At 39.5% G+C, this 21,596-nt stretch overlaps 1 protein-coding gene across 1 annotated transcript; it reads left to right on the forward strand.

Moving 5' to 3' along the window:
• Nucleotides 1-20,460: 20,460 nt before the first annotated feature.
• Nucleotides 20,461-21,506, forward strand: LOC141686516 (uncharacterized). The gene is made up of 2 exons (XM_074491549.1): nt 20,461-21,209; nt 21,260-21,506. Exons 1-2 carry the CDS (start codon nt 20,461-20,463, stop codon nt 21,504-21,506), a joined length of 996 nt encoding a protein of 331 aa, XP_074347650.1.
• Nucleotides 21,507-21,596: the final 90 nt, after the last annotated feature.

A 21,596-nucleotide genomic window follows, 5' to 3' on the forward strand; every position in this document is an offset into this window, starting at 1 on the left:
TTCAGCCTCCGTCCCTGTGGCATCAAGTGCACACAACTCAGCCTCAAAAGTAGACCGAGTAACAATAGTCTGTCTACTTGACTTCCAGGATATTGCTCCACCAGCCAAGGTGAACACGTATCCAGTCACTCCATTGGAACCAGACTTCTTAGCTATCCAACTTGCATCACTGTACCCTTCAAGCACACCAGGAAATCTCCTGTAGTGTAAACTAAGGTACATTGTGCCTTTTAGATATCTAAGTACTCTATCAAGAGCATCCCAATGAGTTCTGTTTGGACAGCTTGTATATCTCGCCAATTTAGACACAGAATATGAAATATCTGGTCTAGTACAGTTAGCAAGATACTGCAAGCTCCCAATAATCTGAGAATACCTTAACTGAGACACAGGCACTCCTGAAGTATTCTTGACAAGGGCAACTTTCGAATCATAAGGTGTACTAGCGATTCTACACTGTGAATAACCATATTTCTCAAGTATAGATTTCTCTATATAATGAGATTGAGTCAAGGTTATTCCTTCAGTGGACTGAATCAATTTGATTCCAAGAATCACACTTGCCTCACCCATATCCTTCATTTCAAAATGCCTTTTCAAGAATTTTTTAGTCTCGTTAATAATCTCAATATTGGTTCCAAACAGTAAAATGTCATCCACATATAGGCACAAAATAACACACTCATTACCTTTAACTTTAGTGTAGACACACTTATCACTTTCATTAATCTTATAACTGAAAGGCAATATAGTTTCATCAAACTTTTTATGCCAATCTCTGGGAGCTTGTTTCAAGCCATAGATGGACTTGATCAACTTACATACTTTCCTTTCATTGCCTGTTGCAACAAATCCATCAGGCTGATCCATATAAATCTCTTCTTCAAGTTCACCATGAAGAAAAGCCGTCTTTACATCCATCTGATGGATGATAAGACCATGGACTGAAGCCAATGCTATAAGCATTCTGATTGTTACCATTCTTGCAACCGGAGAGTATGTATCAAAATAATCAATTCCTTCCTTTTGCTTAAAACCCTTAGCTACCAGTCTAGCTTTGTACTTATCTATTGAGCCGTCAGGGTTCAACTTCCTTTTAAAGACGACCCATTTGCACCCAATAGTAGAACACCCAGGAGGGAGATCAACCAACTCCCATGTTCCATTGGAAACAATAGAGTCAATTTCACTCTTGACAGCGCCCTTCCAGTGCCTTGACTCAGAAGAATCCATAGCTTGCCGGAAAGTTAAAGGTTCGTCCTCGATATTGTAAGTGATGAAATCACCTCCAAAATCCTTGACTACTTTAGCACGTTTACTTCTCCTTGGTTCCTCTAATTCCTTAGGAATAGAGCTACTACTAGGTTCCGCCCCCACATTTGTCATCTTTTCCACATGATCAGGAATAGAACTTGATGTGTGAGTAAGATCTTCCTCAGAAGTCGTTTCAGGTATTCCAGTCTTCATAGGGTAGACATCCTCAAAGAATGTCGCATCTCGAAATTCAACTATCGTGTTTGCCACTATACCATCTATGTCAGATTTTAACACTAAAAATCTCATAGCTGTAGTGGTTTCAAGATAGCCCAGAAAGATACAGTCAACAGTCTTTGGACCTAGTTTCTTTCTCTTGTGTTCAGGAACAAGCACCTTAGCAAGGCACCCCCACACACGAAGATACTTAAGACTAGTCATCCTGCCTTTCCATAACTCCAAGGGTGTTTTATCCATGTGTTTCAGAGGGACTCTATTCAAAATATGGCAAGCCGTATTTAGAGCCTCTCCCCACATGTATTTAGGCAACCCAGAGTTAATAAGCATACTATTAATCATATCTTTAAATGTTCTGTTCTTTCGCTCAGCAACCCCATTAGACTCAGGTGTGTATGGTGGAGTAACTTCATGAACTATACCATTGTTTGCACAAAATTCATTAAAAGCATTACTCGTATACTCACCACCTCTATCAGATCTCAATCTTTTAAGTAGCTTACTAGTTTGTTTTTCTACTTCAGTTTTATATATAATGAATTTAGTAAGTGCTTCATCCTTATGTCTAAGTAAATAAACATAACAATATCTACTACTATCATCTATAAAAGTAATGAAGTATCTAAACTGGTCCTTGGTCAACACACCACCAAATTCACAAATATCAGTGTGTACTAAATCTAACAAGTCTGAATCCCTAACAACGTTATGAAAAGGTTTCCTTATCTGTTTAGCAGACACGCATACTTGACATTTAGAATTCTTTTCTATGGTATATTTTGGAATCAACTCTAAGTTCATCATGTTCTTAAGAGCACCAAAGTTTAAATGACCTAGTCTAGCATGCCATATATTTGAGGATTCAATACAATTAACAGTAGGAATAACATTATTATTCAAACTTCCCAAAACGGGATCCACATTAATAACAAATAAACCATTTGACAAGTAACCCTTGCCAAAGAATGTACCAGTGTGAATAAGAACTACTTTATTACACTTAAACGAAATTTCAAAACCACTAGAAACTAAACAGCTTCCACTTATTATATTTCTACGCATGTTGGGAACATGATGCACTCTCGTCAGAGATAGAATACGTCCTGAAGGGAACTTCAGATCCACGTTTCCAACTCCATGTACTTGAGCAGCACTAGCATTCCCCATCTTCACAGTCAAGCTATGACTCTGTTGATAAGATACAAATAAACTAATATCAGCACAAATATGTACATTAGCTCCAGTATCTATCAACCATTCATTTGACAGATAGGTAGAAAATATCACAGGGTTGTAGGATACATACCGGTCAACGTTGGTTTCAGAAGCCGTAGCCTCACCAACAACCATGTTCACTACAGGCCCACTTGCGGTTCCAAGCACAACATTCGCTTGCGCTACCTCGGTTTTCTTCGCTTTCTTCGTAGGGCAGTCCTTACTCCAGTGCCCAACCTGCCCACAAGACCAGCATGGTTTGTTTGCCTTGGGTTTCTTGGCCTTGTCCTTGTCACTCTTAGGTTTATTACTATTAGCTTTCTTAGCAAAAGCCTTCCTCTTTTGTCCTACAGTTGCTATGTTTACCTTCGAGGTACCGTGTTCAGTTGGCATCACATGTCCCTGTTTGGACTTGTGTTGTTCTTGTACCGAGATGTCCAGCATAAGGTTGGTCCAGGTGATCTCTCCTTTCTGTCTTTTCAGGGAGAGAGAGAACTCTTCCCAAGACTTCGGGAGTTTTTCAATCACACTCATCACCTTGAACTTCTCCGGGAGATTCATTCCAGACTCCTTCAAAGCATGCACTATCATCTCGAACTCATGCACCTGCTCAGTCATGGACTTATTGTCCACCAGCTTGAACTCGAGGAACCTTGCCACAGAATACTTTTCTAGACCTTGTGAGTCAGTATTATGTGTCTGGTCCAGCTTCTCCCATAAGAGTTTTGCAGAGTAGGCATCAGAAGAATAGACATCAAACAAAGTGTTTGTTAGTGCCGCCAGAATGGCCGCCCTAGCCACTCCATCCTTCTCAGCCCACTTCGCAAAAGCCTTAACTGTTTCAGCCTTCTCTTGATCCACTACTGGTTTCTCATATTCCACAACCGGCCACAGACCCTTTATAGTCAACCACAACTTCATCCTTTTCTGCCAGCGAGAAAAGCCAATGCCACCGTTGAATTTCTCCGGTAAACCGGTTAGTTCAACAGCTTGTGGGAAACTATAGGTGGTCCAATCAATGGCCCCAGCAGTTACACCCGAACTGCTACCACCACCAACGATACCCTCACTTTCGTTAACCATTATGTTAAATTCTAAATAACTAATAATCTCTTCAAGAATGTTGGATATCTCACTAACAAGTATAGCAACATAGAGGCAAGTGTATAAAGAATTTAACAAGTTTAGGCCAAGACCACAGTTAACAAAACAAAACATGCAGGTAAACAAAATCAGTAACTGAACTAACGAAGAGAGAAAGAGAGATGTACCCGAAACCATAGCTTTCAACCGTGACTGAAACAAAGGTTTACAGATACAAAATGCCAAGAAAATGATCACAGCTGAGTCACCAGGCCTTGCTCGAAGTCCTGGCTGCTCTTGAAGAGATTATTGCCCCCTACCTGCTGCGTTTGGGATGTGCGCAATATCTCCACCAGGATAAAACAGCTCGGAGTTTATGTTAACAGCAGCAACAAAACCTCCACTTCGACCAGCACCTCAGTCGCCGGAAAATATCAGCACTTCAGGACTTATGGGAGAGAAATGCAGAGAGGTTGAAGAGAAGAGATGAGAATGTAGTGTATGTTATATCTCATTCATTCAGTTTAGCCTCTATTTATAGGAGAGGAAAAATGAAACTGTCCACACACTTAATGTCTGAATTAAACTGCTCCATTAATGAAAAAATAAAAACTGATCAGATTTTGAATTCATTAATGAAAAAATCAAAACTGAACAGCTTTTGAATTTAAATTATTTGTAACAGTTTTTCACATTAAACACCCACATTATAATCAGAAATTAAGTTAAGTTCTGATTTGACTCATCAGTACTTAAGTTCTGATTCTGATATCAGAACTTGTTAAGTTCTGATTTTATTCATCAGTTCTTAAGTTCTGATTCTGATATCAGAACTTGTTAAGTTCTGATTTTATTCATCAGTTCTTAAGTTCTGATTCTTATTTCAGAACTTGTTACAGATCAGATTATTTGCAGGACTTAGCCTATTCCAGTACCCAGCCCAATAATCCAATCACCGATAAATAAATTCGAATTAAAATAATTCTCAAATAAATAAAATCCTCGCCCAGGTCGCCTCGCGTACGCGAGACGCCGAGACATTCGCCCAAATCGCCCTTCGACCCGGTCCGGTCCGGTGGCGGGGCGCGCGCGTGTGTGTGTGTGCGCGCGTGAAGCACACAACAACACAATGGACCATCACACACCTTAGTAGTTGTATACTACTCATGTGGGTAATACCATATAAAGCACACACCCTCCTTTATTTATTTCAATGTGGGACAAACATTCTCAAATTTTTCCAAGCTTTTCCAAGCTACTTTCAACTCTCATTTCATATGGATTTCATTAAGAAAATTCTTAAAACCATACATGAAAATTTAAGTTCAAATATCATTGAACAATTTCCAATCATTAGATTTTAGGATTAACATCAAGAACATAATTAAATTAAGCTCTAAAATCCTAATTTTCTAACAGATAGTTGAGAAGAATGTTTTTGTGTGTGTGTGTCTTGTGGCAAAGCGGTGTACATGTATAATCTATCGAGTTACCATCTTGTCTTTGTGTAGGTTTGTGTTCAAGGGTCTATGCGGGAGGGTGCACTTGCAGGGATGCAATTGCAGCTTGCAGGAACTCGTAAGATCTTGTAGTTCATGGATTGAGGTGATTATGGTGCCTTGGGAACCTTTATCAGTATTGGTGCTATAGGTACCTGAGAAATTAGAAATTATAGTCGATATAGTTCAATTTGTGAACTGCAGGCACCTGCAGATGTTGGTGATCAAAAATCTTACTGTAACTTATCCTTCAATCAGTTTAGACTTTTTTTTAACATGGAAATAGTTTTTCGTTTCTTGGTTTCTGTGTTCTATCTAGGTTTGTCTGAATCTGAATGCATATGTTAGGCTGTTTTATTTGTTATCAGTACAGTGCATAATGAAATGATTTACGTCAGAGGAATGTAATAGATCTTGTTATTTAAGAGAAACATTAATTTTGTTTCACATTTCACGGCCTTTTCTGTCTCAGTTGTACGCACAACATGCTTGGGAAAGTGTTGGTGCTCTATCTGATAGATGCAAGATTGTTCTGCAGGCGCGAAAGAAGTTCTGAAGAAGATGACTTGTTTATTTTAAGGTGAGTGACTCCTGCTAATTCGTATTCTTTCTATCAAAGATTACTCATTGTTTGCTCGGTATAGTGCTTCTGTTGGATTTGCCTCTTACAGTCTTTCTTCATTTTTTAAGTTATTCCTTTCAAGATTAACATATTGATGCTAGAACCAAGGGATCTATGTGAATATGGTGTTTCAGTTGTCGTTTTCTATGTTCCAAACATGCCTTTCGATTACCATCACAATGTACATTAGTTGGCAGATTTCTCTGTTTTAAGCTTTTAATAATTGTACAGAAGGTCATTAGCATGGAAGTGTAATTAAGTATCAAAACTCGATGCAAGGTGATTAGAAGATCAAGCATACGATATCCTAGAGATACTTTGTTTTGTGATGCCGACAGGTATAGGAAGGAATTATACGATCCCACTCTTGCAGATTGCACATTTTTAAGGATTTAGTTTAGGTACACGGTTATTCAGTATTCTTACTTCCCTCCTTTTTTCGAATTTGTGAAGGAAAGCATGTCTTAAACATCATATGTCTGAGTAACCTGTGTCATAATTCTCAGTAAATGCTTTGTGTATGTTGAATATGTATGAGTTTAAAAGGTAAAACAATACTACTGCAGAAAGGATAGATCAATAACAATGGATGAATGCTTCTAAGATTAAAAAAGACATATTTTACTCTACTTTGTAATCTCTTTCATCCATATAGTTTTAAACTAGTTAATGGTTTCAGGAGTTGCTTCACAGTATTATTACAATTATGTTGCTTATAACCAGAAAAATTGAAGTGTGCTGTTGTTTCTCTTGTTATCCTTGACTCGGATAGTACATAACTGCACAGTTCCAATGTTAAGCTAGTTTATCACTAAGGTCATTTTGTTTAAGAGGATTATAATCTTTGGACTACTACATTGTTTTTTCTGTATTTGGAGGATTACAATTCCATGATATTATATTGCAAATCATTTTTTTTTATCTTTTTTAAGAGATTATAATATTTTCACTCACAAGGTATTATAATCTCATGAAAATGAACTAAAATAATAGCCTGCTTATGTTTGTCCTGTGACTGCAGTGTGCATTCTGCAAAAGCACTTTCACGGCGCCATTCCAGGACACTTGTGTGTGAAAGATGCAACTTGCAGCCTGCATTTGTTAGATGTATCGAGGAAAAGTTATCTCTGTGTCAGAATTGTGATTGGATGGTGCTTGGTAGCTTTAATTCAGGCTCTGCACATAAGACACTTGCTGTCAACTGCTACTCTGGCTGCCAATATGCTGATGAAAACTACTACTCTGGATGCCCATCTGCTGATGAACTCTCTAATATCTGGTCTTTTATCTTGGATCTTCCTTCGGTTGTTGATTCAGCTTGTGAACAAGGTATTGGTTCAATGAGCATTGCTGATAAAAGTCAAGCAAACTTTGGAACTACTAAGGGATGCAACAATCAACAAGATCTATCTATTGATGCGAGCACCTTAAAACACGGAAATAAGCCAAATTTATGGAAAGGTTCTGCAGTGACCAAAGCTGACAAGAAGAGGGCTGACGGTAACCAGCAAACTGAATCTGCTTAAGCTGCACCTACAAAGGTACAATGATAATTTCTTTGGGGAAGAGTACATTGATTTGTAGAATTACTTGGTGTGCAGTTGATGGTAATCTAGCATGTATATTATGTCGGCTAATTACCTCTAGCACTTCAGCACACTAATATTAATTGTATCGACATTCTTTAGCACCATGTAATGCTTACTTTTGTATCTCTATTCTCTAGCACCCTAATATTTGCTTAGCCTTTTGCACCATGTGATTATAGTTCCTGGCATCTCAAACTTTCATTTTTTTAATCTCCTGGGTACAGCACTGTCCTAGAATGATGTATCATCAGTTGAGTTTTTATGCAAGTCTGGAATGACAGGCAAGAACAAAGGCTTGTGTTATCTTCACATTATCCTGCAGCTTTATTGCTTGTTTCATCTTTGTTGTTGAGTACTAATTAATGTATATCATCCGACAAGCAATGTATAAATCTCCTTCATACTTTGGCACATGAAAGTATTTTAATGTCAAGATAAGTATGTCACCCTCTTACCTCTAGCTGATAACAAGTGACCCTGTCTTCCACAAGGAATTGTATTACTTGTTTAAAGTTAATGATTGTCAGTGCTTCCTCTACCTAATGATTTCCCTGACACTTTGTCTATTGAATTTGCAGATGGGATTTTCTGGAGCGAAAGAGCTTAATCTACGTGAAGATGATGATTACTATGAGGACTTCGATATGGATGAGCTTGAATTGAATATTGAGAAATATGAAGAACTCTTTGGTGTTGGCCATAACGATCCCCAACATCTTTTCAACGATGATGGCATTGACAGTTTGTTTGGAATGTTAATGGAAGGCCCTGGGGGCAACATTCCAGCTGCCAGGATGCATATGTTGCTGAGGTCTGTTTTTTGTCCATGCTGAGTTGTTTATATAAACCTTTTTTTTTGTTTTTGGCTAAGCTATATAAACCTTCTTATCTTTATAACCCCATACACCTTTATCTGTTCTACAGTGTTACTTCTTTGTTTTCTTGATATTCCTATTTAGTACATAACTTACTATCTTCTCTTCCCCTATGCAAACACACTCAAACTTACAGATCTTACTACCCCTTTTCACATTTGTTAATAATTTCTTTAAGTACAGTCTTCTCCCGGAGATGGTTGTATGTGTCTCTAGTCATATGGTGTCTGACAGAGTACTTCCTGCGGTTCTGACAAAAGAAGTGCTTAACAGTTATGTCACATAGCGGTCAATCAACACATAGCTGTGAAAAATCTTAAGACCAGAACAACGATCACATTGGTATAAGGGAATATTACAAGCAGTCCAATATTAGAAAGGGAACAATAGATATATGGAGCACCTTGAAAAATACGTAGTATCTTTCAGGTACAACCAATAGTATCATGGAATAGATGGAGCAAACAGCCTGCAACAGCTAGGTCCTGCATCAGTCTCTGAGTCATATTCTTCTGAATCAATATCATCATCCACCCAGTGCTGGATGCTTCTACTTTCCAAGTTATACACACCATAACCGCAAAGTTGATCATCTACTTCATGGAAGTAATGAATGCAATTGGGCTTGTAGGTATTACCGTCAGAGTTATTAACAGATATTGAGACACAGTCGTTCCAACCAACGTACAGGGCTTCATTTTCTTCGAGTCTATTCACATCTTTCCAATAGTACTCGCAATTGTTCTTGTCGCTTCCCCAGTTCTTCTTCTTGTAGCTACCCCGGATGGTCAACATGTAAACGTTAAAAGATTTTGTCTGAGAATCCTCAAATATCCTTTCAATCATCAACAATTCTCCGTGTTTGGATTCTACCAGTTGGATCAAGTAATCAAGGAGATATTCTTTATTGCTATAAGTACTTAACGCAACCTTGTTTTCTAATACTGGCCAGGGCCAAGTCCTGCTGCTCATGCCGCTGCTGTCATTAATAATCAAGTCAGTAATGCCGTGGTGGACATAAAGAGCACAATCATCGTCCATGGTATAAAAAATTCCTTTGTGAAAAATCATGGATACAACATAAAATTTTGAAGAATCAGGTTTCTCTGACAACACCCATAACGACGATGAGGAGCATCCCTCAGAAGGTTTACAGAAGGCAAGGACTCGTGTATTTAACAAGACGGAAACAATGCACCTGGGATCACGAGGAGAAGTCTCAGACATGACAAATTGTGCACATTCATCAAGGTGTAGATGCAAAGGCAGGGGAGGAAGTTTGATAACAACTCTTGACAAGGGATTATAAAGAAACACGGGATGTTCAAATCTGGTCCCTAAAAGCAGCCATCCCCGATGAGAAGCAAACGCGATAATATTGTGCTGAGTAAAACAACTCTGGTGTTTTTGTATAGGTAACTCGAGTGACAATATACTAGTGCTACTATCATCGAAAGCAATGCCAGTTGTTTTGTTATGGGAATTGTATAAACTAGTATCGAAAACAAGTTTATCGGGTTTTTGTCGAGGGATCAACAGCCATGGAGTAGGGACAGCGGTGGTGTGCAACAGCTTGTTAGCCATACAACGCCAGGAGGTACAGACGTGGAGACATTGGTAAAGATCAGGCGAGTAGCAGACATTGTTTGTCAAGATTTTGAAGATGGCAGAGAGTAGATCGTTGGGGAGATCACACCAAGACATCGTGTTGTAGATGATTAATTTTATTGTGCACTGTCCTAAACTAATTCTTGAGATATGTCTAGCTTTTATAGGATTGATTTCAAGTTTACGTTATCAGATTATAATTGTGATTTGGACCATTAATACATACCAGTAAAGGGATTCTGTTACCTTTGTTATCTCATTTATTACCGTGTTTGACCATAACCGTTAAACAAACTTTTCAGGTTCTCTGGAGACCAGTATTGTCCAAATTGATCGAAAATAAGGGACACCTACACAAGGGGTGAGGGACAATAATTTTTTTTTTCAAGTGCAATACTTTTAAATTAATTTTAAATATAACTTTACATGTAAAACATTAAATTTATATTTATAAGAACAGTGCAGAACATATAGTATAGCATCCTTAAATTATATATTATTAAGTATGTCGTAGAATAGAGTGTGGCAAAAAAAATATTTAATAAATTCACAAATACAATTTTTTTATCACAAAAACCTGCATAAATTATCTTGTAAATATAATGCGGTATCTTGTATATGTATGTACATGTACCGCATAACATGAATTAATAACAAATTATTTTGCAATTTATCAATATGTTTGATGTAGGGTATATGATAAAAAAAGTTTTATGCATAAATCACATAAATTATTTTTGATATATTTATCAAAATTGAACATAAAAGAGGAAAAAGTGATTCATAATTTTATTACACTAAAATCAAGTTACTATTAAAAAAATAAAAATAATTTTAAATAATTTGATTATTAATTGCCCGGATGCTAAATAATATAGTAAAAACGTAAAAAAAATAGTATTCAACCCTTTCACATATAACAATAAATTTTTTAACAATAACATTAAAAAATATTTTAAAAAATAAAAACTTTCAAATAAATTATAATATATAAATAACCCTACTTATTTATCTTGTATAAAAGTTTAGCTATTTGATTTCTATTATAACGGTGCATATTACATCGTGATATAATTGTTATTCTCCATTGAATATTACAAACAATTTCAATTTAACTACACAAAAGATGACAAAAATGAAACTAAAAAACTGATACCATGAAGAAGTCATGCTATATTAAGATAGTAGAAAGGGGTGTTTATCGGTCCAGTCTTTTAAGAAAAGAAAACAAAAAAATGTATACAAGTGAAAGTAACCATACGATCAAATATTGAATAAACGGTAAAGATGAATGGTCTCCCCGTCTCCAATTTAATGCGGTCTCCGTAGAACTTCTTTCTTACTTTTCAATGTTATAATGTAATTTTTAATTTCCCCTCTATACTTTGGACTTAAGAGAATGTAATCAACTCAACGTACGGGAATTGATATTTATAAATAATATTTTTACCATGTTTTGTTTTGTTTAAAGATGAATTATTGAAAAATTAGAAATAAAAAATTCAAAGTTTAGACTAAATTTCCTTGGCGGGAACGATTAGTCTCATATTTTGCTCCGTTCTCAATGTAATATATATTTTACTAGAGGGCTAATGTTAATAAGCTTACGGGAAGAAAAATATGTCTAGAAATATTAGAATTACAAATATACATCAGTATAAATTAGGAGTGTCTAAGTTCCCAAAATAATATTTCATTTTTATGACCTACTTGATGATAACAGTGACTATGCAGTAATAAATATTCAATCTTAAATTGCAATTAAAATCTCTATGTATAATTTTTCGCTCACTTTAAATAAATTCAAAAGTTCATGTATCTAACCCAAGGAATTCCCTTTAGTTAGATTTTACATAATGTTAATCTTACTTTCTAACTTATAATTATGTTATTAAATTGAAATTTTATTAATTGAATTTAATTTCTTACCGATAACAGTTAAATGACTGAATCTTTTGTTATCTTATTCAGGTGTGGTATTTGAATAGGGTGAATGGACCGTTTACAAAAATCAAAGAATGGATCTTTTCAACAAGTATTTTAGTGGAACATTCAGATAAGTTCTTGCTTTATGTTATTTATATAAGTGTTATCTCTTCAGACCTTAAGTTGTTATTGTCTAAACTTCTGGGGCAATCATGCATGACCTTTGATTAGATGATAAACTTTATTGTATGAAGGAAACTTCTTTTCTTATGTTGTATCTCGGTACATTCTTTGTTTCGAGATTGTATATCTCTCCGACAAAAAAAAACTCAACGTACAGGTTAGGATTATCACTAAATGGGTCGAGTCGAAAATGGGTCGGACTTGAAATTGATCTGAATAAAAAGGTGGATTACGGGTCAACCCGCTTAATCCGTACCGGACATATATAACCTTTATAATAGCATTTTGAAAAAAAAAGTATTTTGACATATATAGTATAATAATATAATTGACTATTTAATTCTTAACATAAAATGGTTGAATTTCCTTTTTGGTTAGTTATTTATACTTCACATGAATTTATATATAAATATATTTGTATTAGTTAGTAAATAGTGTTCACAAATTTAGGATTTGAAACTTAAATATTTTTTTGTAGAACATGCTGTATAAATTAAAAAATGATTGAGTATAATAATTTAATAATAATATTATACAAGTAAATTTACTAAATTATATAAATAATAATGTAATTAGTAGATAAAATATTTTATAAAAAACAGTTAATGGATCGGATCGGATCGGATCGGATCAGATCGAGTAATTCATTAAACAAATGAGTCAGGTTAGTGTCAATATTCAATGGATTAATAATTTACGGGGTGGGTTAGCGTAAGACGAAATTGACAGGCCTTTAGGCGCAAAAAAACTGCTTACAAATTTCTTCACGTCGGTGTTTCAATTTGCTTTTCTTTATTGGTAATAAAATTAGGTAAGGGATTAAATATGCATATTATGTAGTCATGTTGAATGTGTTTGAGGAGGGTGGAGAACATAGCAGGGACAATTGATGTAGAACATGTTATCCTTAAACCTCGATTAGTAGAAGGCAGATCCTGATGCTCTGAATCTGAAAGCTGACTTTGATACTGATGAGAAGGTGATCAAAGCATTGGATGAATCAGTTCTTAATACAACAGTTGTTTCTCATAATTCAGAGGTTGATAAACAAGAAAGAACTGACAGAAGGAGAGCTGATCAAGCATGCAGTGACTATGTGCAAAGAATTCTAAATTCAAGGAAAGAGCTATGGCAGAAATCAAAAGGGAAGATTCATGATTTATCTAGAGGGTATGCTCCTCTCAGCAAGAAGGATAAAACATGGAAAGATGTTTATACATTTAGTTATCCCAAAGAATTCAAGTATATTGAATTTGTGTCAGCAGGACTTAGGGATTCTATTACAGGACAGGAGGATATTGATAAGTTCATCAAGAAACTTTCTTGGGTGGAACATAATGAAAAGCTAAAGCTTATCAAAACTCGTACTAGAGGAGGTATTGGTCATTTTGAAATGGAGACTCTGAGGTCTGATTTACTGGACACGGATATTTCTAAGCCCATTTCTTTTCAACTGACCAAGGTTCTTCAAATCCTTGTCATACCCTATCTCAGTAAAGAATCTCCTCATTTCAGCATCTCCCACAAAGGTAGTGTAGGAGTTATGAGTAAGCAACTATAAAGCATCTCTTACAGTCTGAGGAGTAACTAAATATTTTCACAAATCTAGGATTTGAAACTTAAATATTTTTCTGTACAACATACTGCGTAAATTAAAAAATGATTGAGTATAATAATTTAATAATAATAATATACAAGTAAATTTACTAAATTATATAAATAATAATGTAATTAGTAGATAAAATATTTTATAAATAAAAGAGTTACTGGATCAGATCGGATCGGATTGAGTAATTCATTAAACAAATGAGTCGGGTTAGTGTCAATATTCAATGGATTAATAATTTACGGGGTGGGTTAGCATCAGACAAAATTGACAGGCCTTTAGGCGCAAAAAAAACCGCTTACAAATTTTTCACGTTGGTGTTTCAATTTGCTTTTCTTTATTGGTAATAAAATTAGGTAAGGGATTAAATATGCATACTATGTAGTCATGTTGAATGTGTTTGAGGAGGGTGGAGAACATAGGGTGGACAATTGATGTAGAACATGTTAGCCTTAAACCTCGATTAGTAGAAGGCAGATCCTTCCACACCCTGTTCACAGCATCAGGATCTTTAGGAGAAGGGATTGGTCTATATATAGATACTCTTCCACACCCTATGTACGAGGAAGATAGATTGCATATGTTTAATATGGAAATGTAAATATGTTTTGTTAATTACAATATATGATATTATGGTTCTGTTCCTATGTTATTGAAGACTTTTCTCAAACCATTTATAGTACAGTTCAGTTTTAGCGTTTTAACAAGTTTACCAACTTCATAAAATATCTTTTCTATGCTTGGCGGCTGGGTATGTGTAAATTGAACAAGGAGGATTTTGTTTTTTCAGTTAGTACTACTAATAATTATTTAGTTAATTGGTGATAAGTTATCATCAGCTGCTCGAAATCACATAATGATGCGTGCTAGGTGTCTGATTTGTCATGTCACGCAGGAATACTACTTGTGAACATATAAGAAGAGTACATAGCGAGAGACTTTGGGGGTATTTGGTGTATGGTTAATGTGCCCGATTAACGGGAATCAGAAACTTAAACCCAAGTGATAGTGTTTGGATTATCAATTTAATGGTGGGGAATGAGACTCCATTAACTCTTGGTAGGTAAATCAAACCCACCATACCCCTTGGGTTTCCATTTCATTCTCATTCCCATACCCTTCATTCTCATTCTCGATTCTCATTCTCATGGTGCATCCAAACGCCTACTTTTTACAAAGTTGTTTAAACTCGCCTTTTGATGGAGTTGTTATCAGCTTTCGAAGGGAATACATATTGTTATGCCCAAAAAGTAGTATAAATAATATTCAGATTAAGATTGATAAAACAGTTAAAATTGAGGAAGAAATGCCTAAAATTACGGAACAGATAAGGTAACTTGCCTTGCAGAAGGAAAGTAGGCGCGCCCTGTGTGGTGAAAGGCGCGCCCTCTGTTTTGATGGTTGATGGATTTGCTGTTGCTTGACCCCATACATAAAGGGGAGCGCCCTCAGCATAGGGAGAAAGCGCGCCCAGTTACTAAGGAAAGGTGGGGAATTTCCTAATCGAATCTCCTCCCATGATGAGCTTTAGGGCGCGCCCTAAAGGATCAAAAGGCCTTGTGAAGACTTCAACATGATTACTTGGACGGGCTCTTTGGAAGATTCAAGGAAGATGGAGATTATTATCACTAACCTATTTGATGCAGGTACTCTATTGAAGAACTCCTTCCTGTAGCACATCTACAGGAAAGGCGGTGTCCGTGGTCAGAGACCTCCAGGGGTATGCCTGGACTGAAGGCCTCCTCCTATAGTCAATGGGTGTCCTCATTGGGGATGTGGGGTGAAATCTGGTGTGTGCTTTGGGAGCTCTGTCTCTGTAGTCAACGGGTGTCCTCGTTGGGAGACTTCGGAGCATCCTGCACTTTGCACCCAAAAGTTTGGGATCACTTGTCCTGCAATCTGGTAGGGGCTCCTTATCGGGGGACAAGGATGCGTCCAACATTTGGGGTGAACCACGGCTATACCTGCGTCCGCGGACTAGAAAAACAGCTGGTAGCGGAGGGTTATCCTTGGTCAGGGAGATGCCTTATCTGTGAAGTCTCGAAGCCGCGGACGAGCCTTGGGCCTTTGTGGTTGGGCCTCATCGGCGGACATTCCTAAAGCTAGTAGAAGACGGTTTCCAGTGGGTTTCCTACTGGGCCTCGGGATAAGAAATCTAAGCCCATTAGGTTTCTTGTTCCCCAAGAACTACATGGGCTTGATTTCCTATAAATAGGGATACGTAGGCAAATTGTGGGGGTCAGAAGCGAGAGCCCAAATGAGCCACCACTAACCCTAAGCAATCTCAGCCCCCAATAATCACCACCACCAAACTGTTCATCGAATCCACTGATTACTGTTCACGTTTCCGACGGAGAACCGCCATCACAGATCTTGTTTCCGGCTACAAACCTCAAACTTTGTTGCTCCCAAATTCCTCCGTCAACAAATTGGCGCTAGAAGGAGGGGCTAATCAAGATCTGCATCTAGGAGGAAGGATGTCTCAGTATCGTGATGGAAGTTTTTATAATGAAAGTTCTGAAGAAGATTCTGATCATGGCTATGAACATGAACCCTACGTTCCGCCAATGACTAATCGTCCTACGCCGGACGTTGGGGGACAGTCGCCTGTGCTCATCAGCAACACCGACTTTTTGGAACAATTGTATCGCATGGGCGATGCCTTGAATGGTTTCGATTCAAGGTTGAGCATTGTGGAGTGACGCAAGGCTAGGAGGGGTCTTCGTCGTGGCCGTGCAACTCATGCACCTGGAAAAGCACCCATGACTGATATGGATGCCTCATCCGGCCACGACCGCACCGGAGGAGGGCGTGTGCCGATAACCCCGAGGCGCCTGGACTATTCCAATGACACGTCCCCAATCATCGAGCTAGTGGAAGAAGATGTTGATGGCCGGGAAATTCTGCGGGCGGATAACCAGGGAGCCACCCATCTGCACCGGTCTGGACGTAGTCTCGAGGAACGCCGACAGGCGGAGTCGATGCCAGAGAATCAGCAACGGGGTTTCGCAGCTTTGAAAAATCGCTTGGGGACCCGCTTGGGCGATGATGATTTAAGAATGTTGTTACTTGAATGGCAGAAAGAAGCTGATCGTGGAGATGTGACGCCCCATGATACAACGCGTGTGCCCCTGAATTCCCAGGAAAATCGGGAGCGGCATCGCGATCCAACGCGTGTGCCCCTGAATTCCCAGGAAAATCCGGAGCGGTACCACGATCATTAGAGAGCTCCTCCACACGGATCGCTGGATCGATATGGTCGTGGGTATGAAAACGATCGTTGGAGAAGGCCTCAATGGAGGGGAAGAGGTGGAGGCCGAGGTAGATACTTAGAGGGATACCGTCGCGACAATTACCATGGTCACCTTGATTCCCGCTGGAATAACCGAGCAGACAGCTATGACTATGCAGAACATGATGATCATAGATATGTGGAAAACTATGATCGCGGTACGGCTCGAGGCCGCGGCCAGGGTCAAGAATAAAATCAAGGAAGAAATCAAGGTCGGAATCCTGAAGTAATTGTGATACCTGAAGACGCCCAGAACACGAATCAGCAGCAGGCCCCTCCAGGGGGAATCAAGTGGAGGTACCTCCATTACAACCCCAAGGTCTGTAGCCTCAAATGCAGACCATTCCAGGCGTGTGAACTTTCAATGTGGGAGATCTAAAAAGGCTAATTAACCACCTGGAAGGCAGAGTGACGGCCACAGCTGAAATCCCTTCCCCATTCTCGGTGGCGGTAAGAGAGGCACAGTTGTCGGCCGTGTATCGCAACACTACTAGCGATCTCCGTTTCCACGGAAACTTAGATCCGGTGGAATTCCTGGGTCGTTTTAATATAGAGATGGATGTGTACCAAGTCCCGGACTTGGCTCGATGCCGTCTCTTGGTGGCAATCTTTAGAGAAAGTACCCAGCAGTGGTTTCAAAAGCTCGGGCTAGGAGTGATCACTTCCTGGGATCAGATGAAAACTCTGTTCTTAACCAAGTTCCAAGCCGCGGTAAGATACGCGCCCTCTGTCACAACTCTTGCCAATGTTAGCCAAAGGGAAAATGAAAGCTTGACATCGTACTTCAAAAGGTTCAACGCTGAATCTACCAGCGTGAGGAGAGCATCGGACGAAGCCCTGAAAAGCTTCTTGATCGCAGGATTAAGGGTTGGCTCGGATTTTTGGAAGCACTTACAAGGGAAAGACCCGGCTACTTTAGCAGATGTCTTTGCTTTGGCAGAATCATTCAAAGCTATAGAACAATCTCTGGTAGATGTGCAACCGACTTTACAGGTGAGTCAGAGAAACAAAGCAAGGAAGAGAGATAGGTCTCCAAGCCCAAGGTACACAAGGAGTAGTCGAAGCCCAGACCGGGTGAATACCGCAAGCACGAGGAGGGGATGGAGTCCTCCCTCAAACTATGACTACAGAGCAAGCCGGTACACGCCTTTGGTCGCATCTATCGAGCATATCTTCGAATTAAACAAAAATAGAAGGCTATTTAGAATACCTGAAGCTTTATCATCATGGCAAAGCAAAGACAATAAAAAGTATTGTGAATACCATGAGTCCTCTGGACATAACACGCATGAGTGTCGATATTTAAAAGATGAAATCGAAGCGCTTATCAAGGAAGGATACCTCGGAGAATGGGTAGTCAAGGAAGTAAGGAAGCATAAGGATGACAGAGCAAAGGAAGAAGAAAGGCGAGCCCCGCGCGGGTCAAATAATGATACTCTAAAGGAAAATAAATTCGTCAGGGATGGCAGCATCCGAACAATCTACTGGGGAGATCCCGGGATGAAATGTAGTAATCGAGCCTTGGCAAGATACGCTAGGGAAGCTCGATTCAGGCCTCTCACGGACATTCATAGGGTGGAAACTCGACCGCCCAAAGTGTTTTAGGGCGAGTCCGTTGATATTACCTTCAGAGAAGCAGATGCTCGATGGGTACATCACCCCCATAATGATGCACTGGTTATTTCCATCCAGATTGGAACCAAAAATGTCCATAGGGCCTTCGTGGATAATGGAAGCTCGGCAAATATCCTCTACTACAGCACCTTCAAGAAGATGGGGCTACCTGATCGGGATATGTCGGGGGAAGATTCATGCGTCTATGGCTTTTCTGGTGCAGGAGTTAGAGTCATGGGATCGATTCGGCTGCCATGTACTTTGGAGGAAAGTCCGTTGTCGGTAACAAAGATGCTCGAGTTTAAGGTCCTGAATCAGGAATCATCCCACAACGTGTTGCTGGGACGACCCTTTCTGCGAGAGATGAGGGTTATTTCTTCAATCCATCACTTAACCATCAAATTTCCAACGCCAAATGGGGTGGGGAGTATAAAGGGTTCTCAGTATGACTCTCGGGAGTGCTACAGGAAAGCTATGAGAGGCTTTAGAAAGGACTCCCACGCCGAAGATACATCGGACGACGTTCAAGATAAGAGCATTGAGCAACCAATTACGGAAATCCTAGTCCATTATTATGTCGACCAAGAGCATGAATGTCCTTCTGAGTTGCCCCCAACAACGTTGTTCTTGGAAGATGCAATCAGAATTGAGATGCTGGAAGAAGAAGAGGCATCGAACACCATAGTCCAAGTAGATTTTAATGGGGAACGATTAGAAGAAAGATTCGACGTCTTGCAAAGCCTCGAACAGGATGAGTGTGTGGTAGATGCCTTTCTTCCTGAAGGAGCGCCCTTACCCTCAAAACATACCAAGGAAGTTGATGCCCCTGCTATGCAGGGCGCGCCTTCTAAAGAAGTCGACGCTCCTCCTAAAGGGGATGCGCCTTCTCTACAAGACAATGAAATCCATGATTCGCCTGACCTAGATCCCCAGATACCGATGCCAATGGAGAAGATGGGGCCAGCAGAAGATACAATTGAAATCCATGTCGATGAAAAAGATCCAAGCAAAGTTTTGAGAATAGGATCCTAGTTGGCACCAAGGTTGAAGGAGGGTCTTTCAATATTTCTCTTGGCGAACCTTGATGTATTTGCATGGAGCCATTCTGATATGGTGGGAATTGATCAAGAGGTAATGTGCCACCGATTGAATATCGACCCCAAGCATAAAGGGGTTCGACAAAAATGCAGGGTCGTAAGGGGAGAGAGAGCTATAGCCCTAGCAGAGGAAGTAGAGAGACTCCTGGACGTCGGATTAATCCAAAAATCCTTTGACCCAGAGTGGCTAGCAAACCCGGTGTTGGTAAAAAAAGCCCAACGGTAAATGGAGAACATGCGTGGATTTCACTGATCTGAATAAGGCGTGTCCGAAAGATAGTTTTCCCCTACCAAGAATCGATCAGTTGGTCGACGCCACGGCAGGACATGCCTTGCTCAGCTTCATGGATGCATACTCCGAGTATAACCAAATTCTTATGTATGAGCCCGACCAGGAACACACCTCTTTTATTACTAATAGAGGGCTCTATTGCTATATCGGAATGTCATTTGGTCTGATCAACGCCGGTGCCACTTATCAAAGATTGGTAAACAAAATGTTCAAAAAGCAGATTGGGAAGACGATGGAAGTATATGTGGATGATATGCTCGTAAAGTCTAAAAGGGCGGAAGACCACATCGCTGACTTATACAGAGCCTGACAGGAAGGATCGCGGCCCTAAATCGATTTGTCTCAAATTCAACAGATAGATGCAAAGAATTCTTCAAGGCAATCAAAGGAAGGGGGAAGGATTTTCTGTGGACCCCTGATTGTGAAGAGGCTTTTCTGAAAATCAAAGAGCAGTTGGGAAATCCTTCGATGTTGGCCAAGCCAGAAGACGGAGAAACATTGATTCTTTACTTGGCGGTATCTGAATACTCCATCAGCGCGGTGTTGGTAAAGGAAGAAGCAAGCCACCAGTGGCCCGTATACTATGTGAGCAAAAGGTTGTTGGATGCGGAAACCAGGTATACCAACATGGAAAAACTGGTGTACACTCTTATTCTTGCGGCACGAAAGTTAAGACCATACTTTCAGGCTCACCGAATAGAAGTTCGCACCGCTTATCTGCTTCGGCACATTCTACATAAACCCGAATCGTCAGGGAAAATGTTAAAATGGGCAGTAGAGCTAGGACAATTTGACTTGGAGTATTGTCCTCGCACGGCAATTAAGGGACAAGCGCTGGCTGATTTCATACTGGAGTTCTATGCAGAAGTTGATGACAAGGCCACAGTGTTGGCGGAACCTACCTCGCAAGAAAGTTCTCATGATGAAAAGAGGCAGGAACTACCGCACCCTTGGTGGATATTACATGTCGATGGGGCCGTGAACAACAATGGATCAGGCGTCAGGATAGTCTTCGTCACTCCAGAAGGGCATCGTTTGATGAGTGCTATCCATTTCAAGTTTTATGCTACTAACAATTATGCTGAGTATGAAGCTTTGATCAACGGTCTGAAATTAGCTCTGGAGGTGGGGGCCATGAATCTGATAGTCCGGAGCGATTCCGAATTAGTTGTGAACCATGTCAACAGAGGTTTCCAGGCCCGGGGACCGCAGACGGAGTTATATATGAGATGTGCACAACGCCTATTGAAAAAAAAATAAATGTCAGGCTAGAAAGTGTTCCGCGAGAAGAAAATAGTAATGCGGATGCTTTGGCCAAGATGGGGTCACAGATGGACAGCGTCCAACTTGGACAAATCCCTTTGGGAATCCAGGAAATCCCAAGTATTCCGGAGGTAGAGGTGTTTCAGACACAAGAAGTCCCGCGAGAAAGCTGGATGACCCTCATTCATAACTATATTCAAACAGGAGATGTACCAGAAGACAAACTACAGGCTCGACGCCTTCGGTACTAGGCTGCAAAGTATGTTGAATATGACGGGATATTATACAAGAAAGGATTTAACCAACCACTATTACGTTGTGTGGATATAGAAGAAGGAAAT

The sequence above is a fragment of the Apium graveolens genome, chromosome 9, assembly GCF_009905375.1.
Source record: "Apium graveolens cultivar Ventura chromosome 9, ASM990537v1, whole genome shotgun sequence".
NCBI lineage: Eukaryota > Viridiplantae > Streptophyta > Magnoliopsida > Apiales > Apiaceae > Apium > Apium graveolens.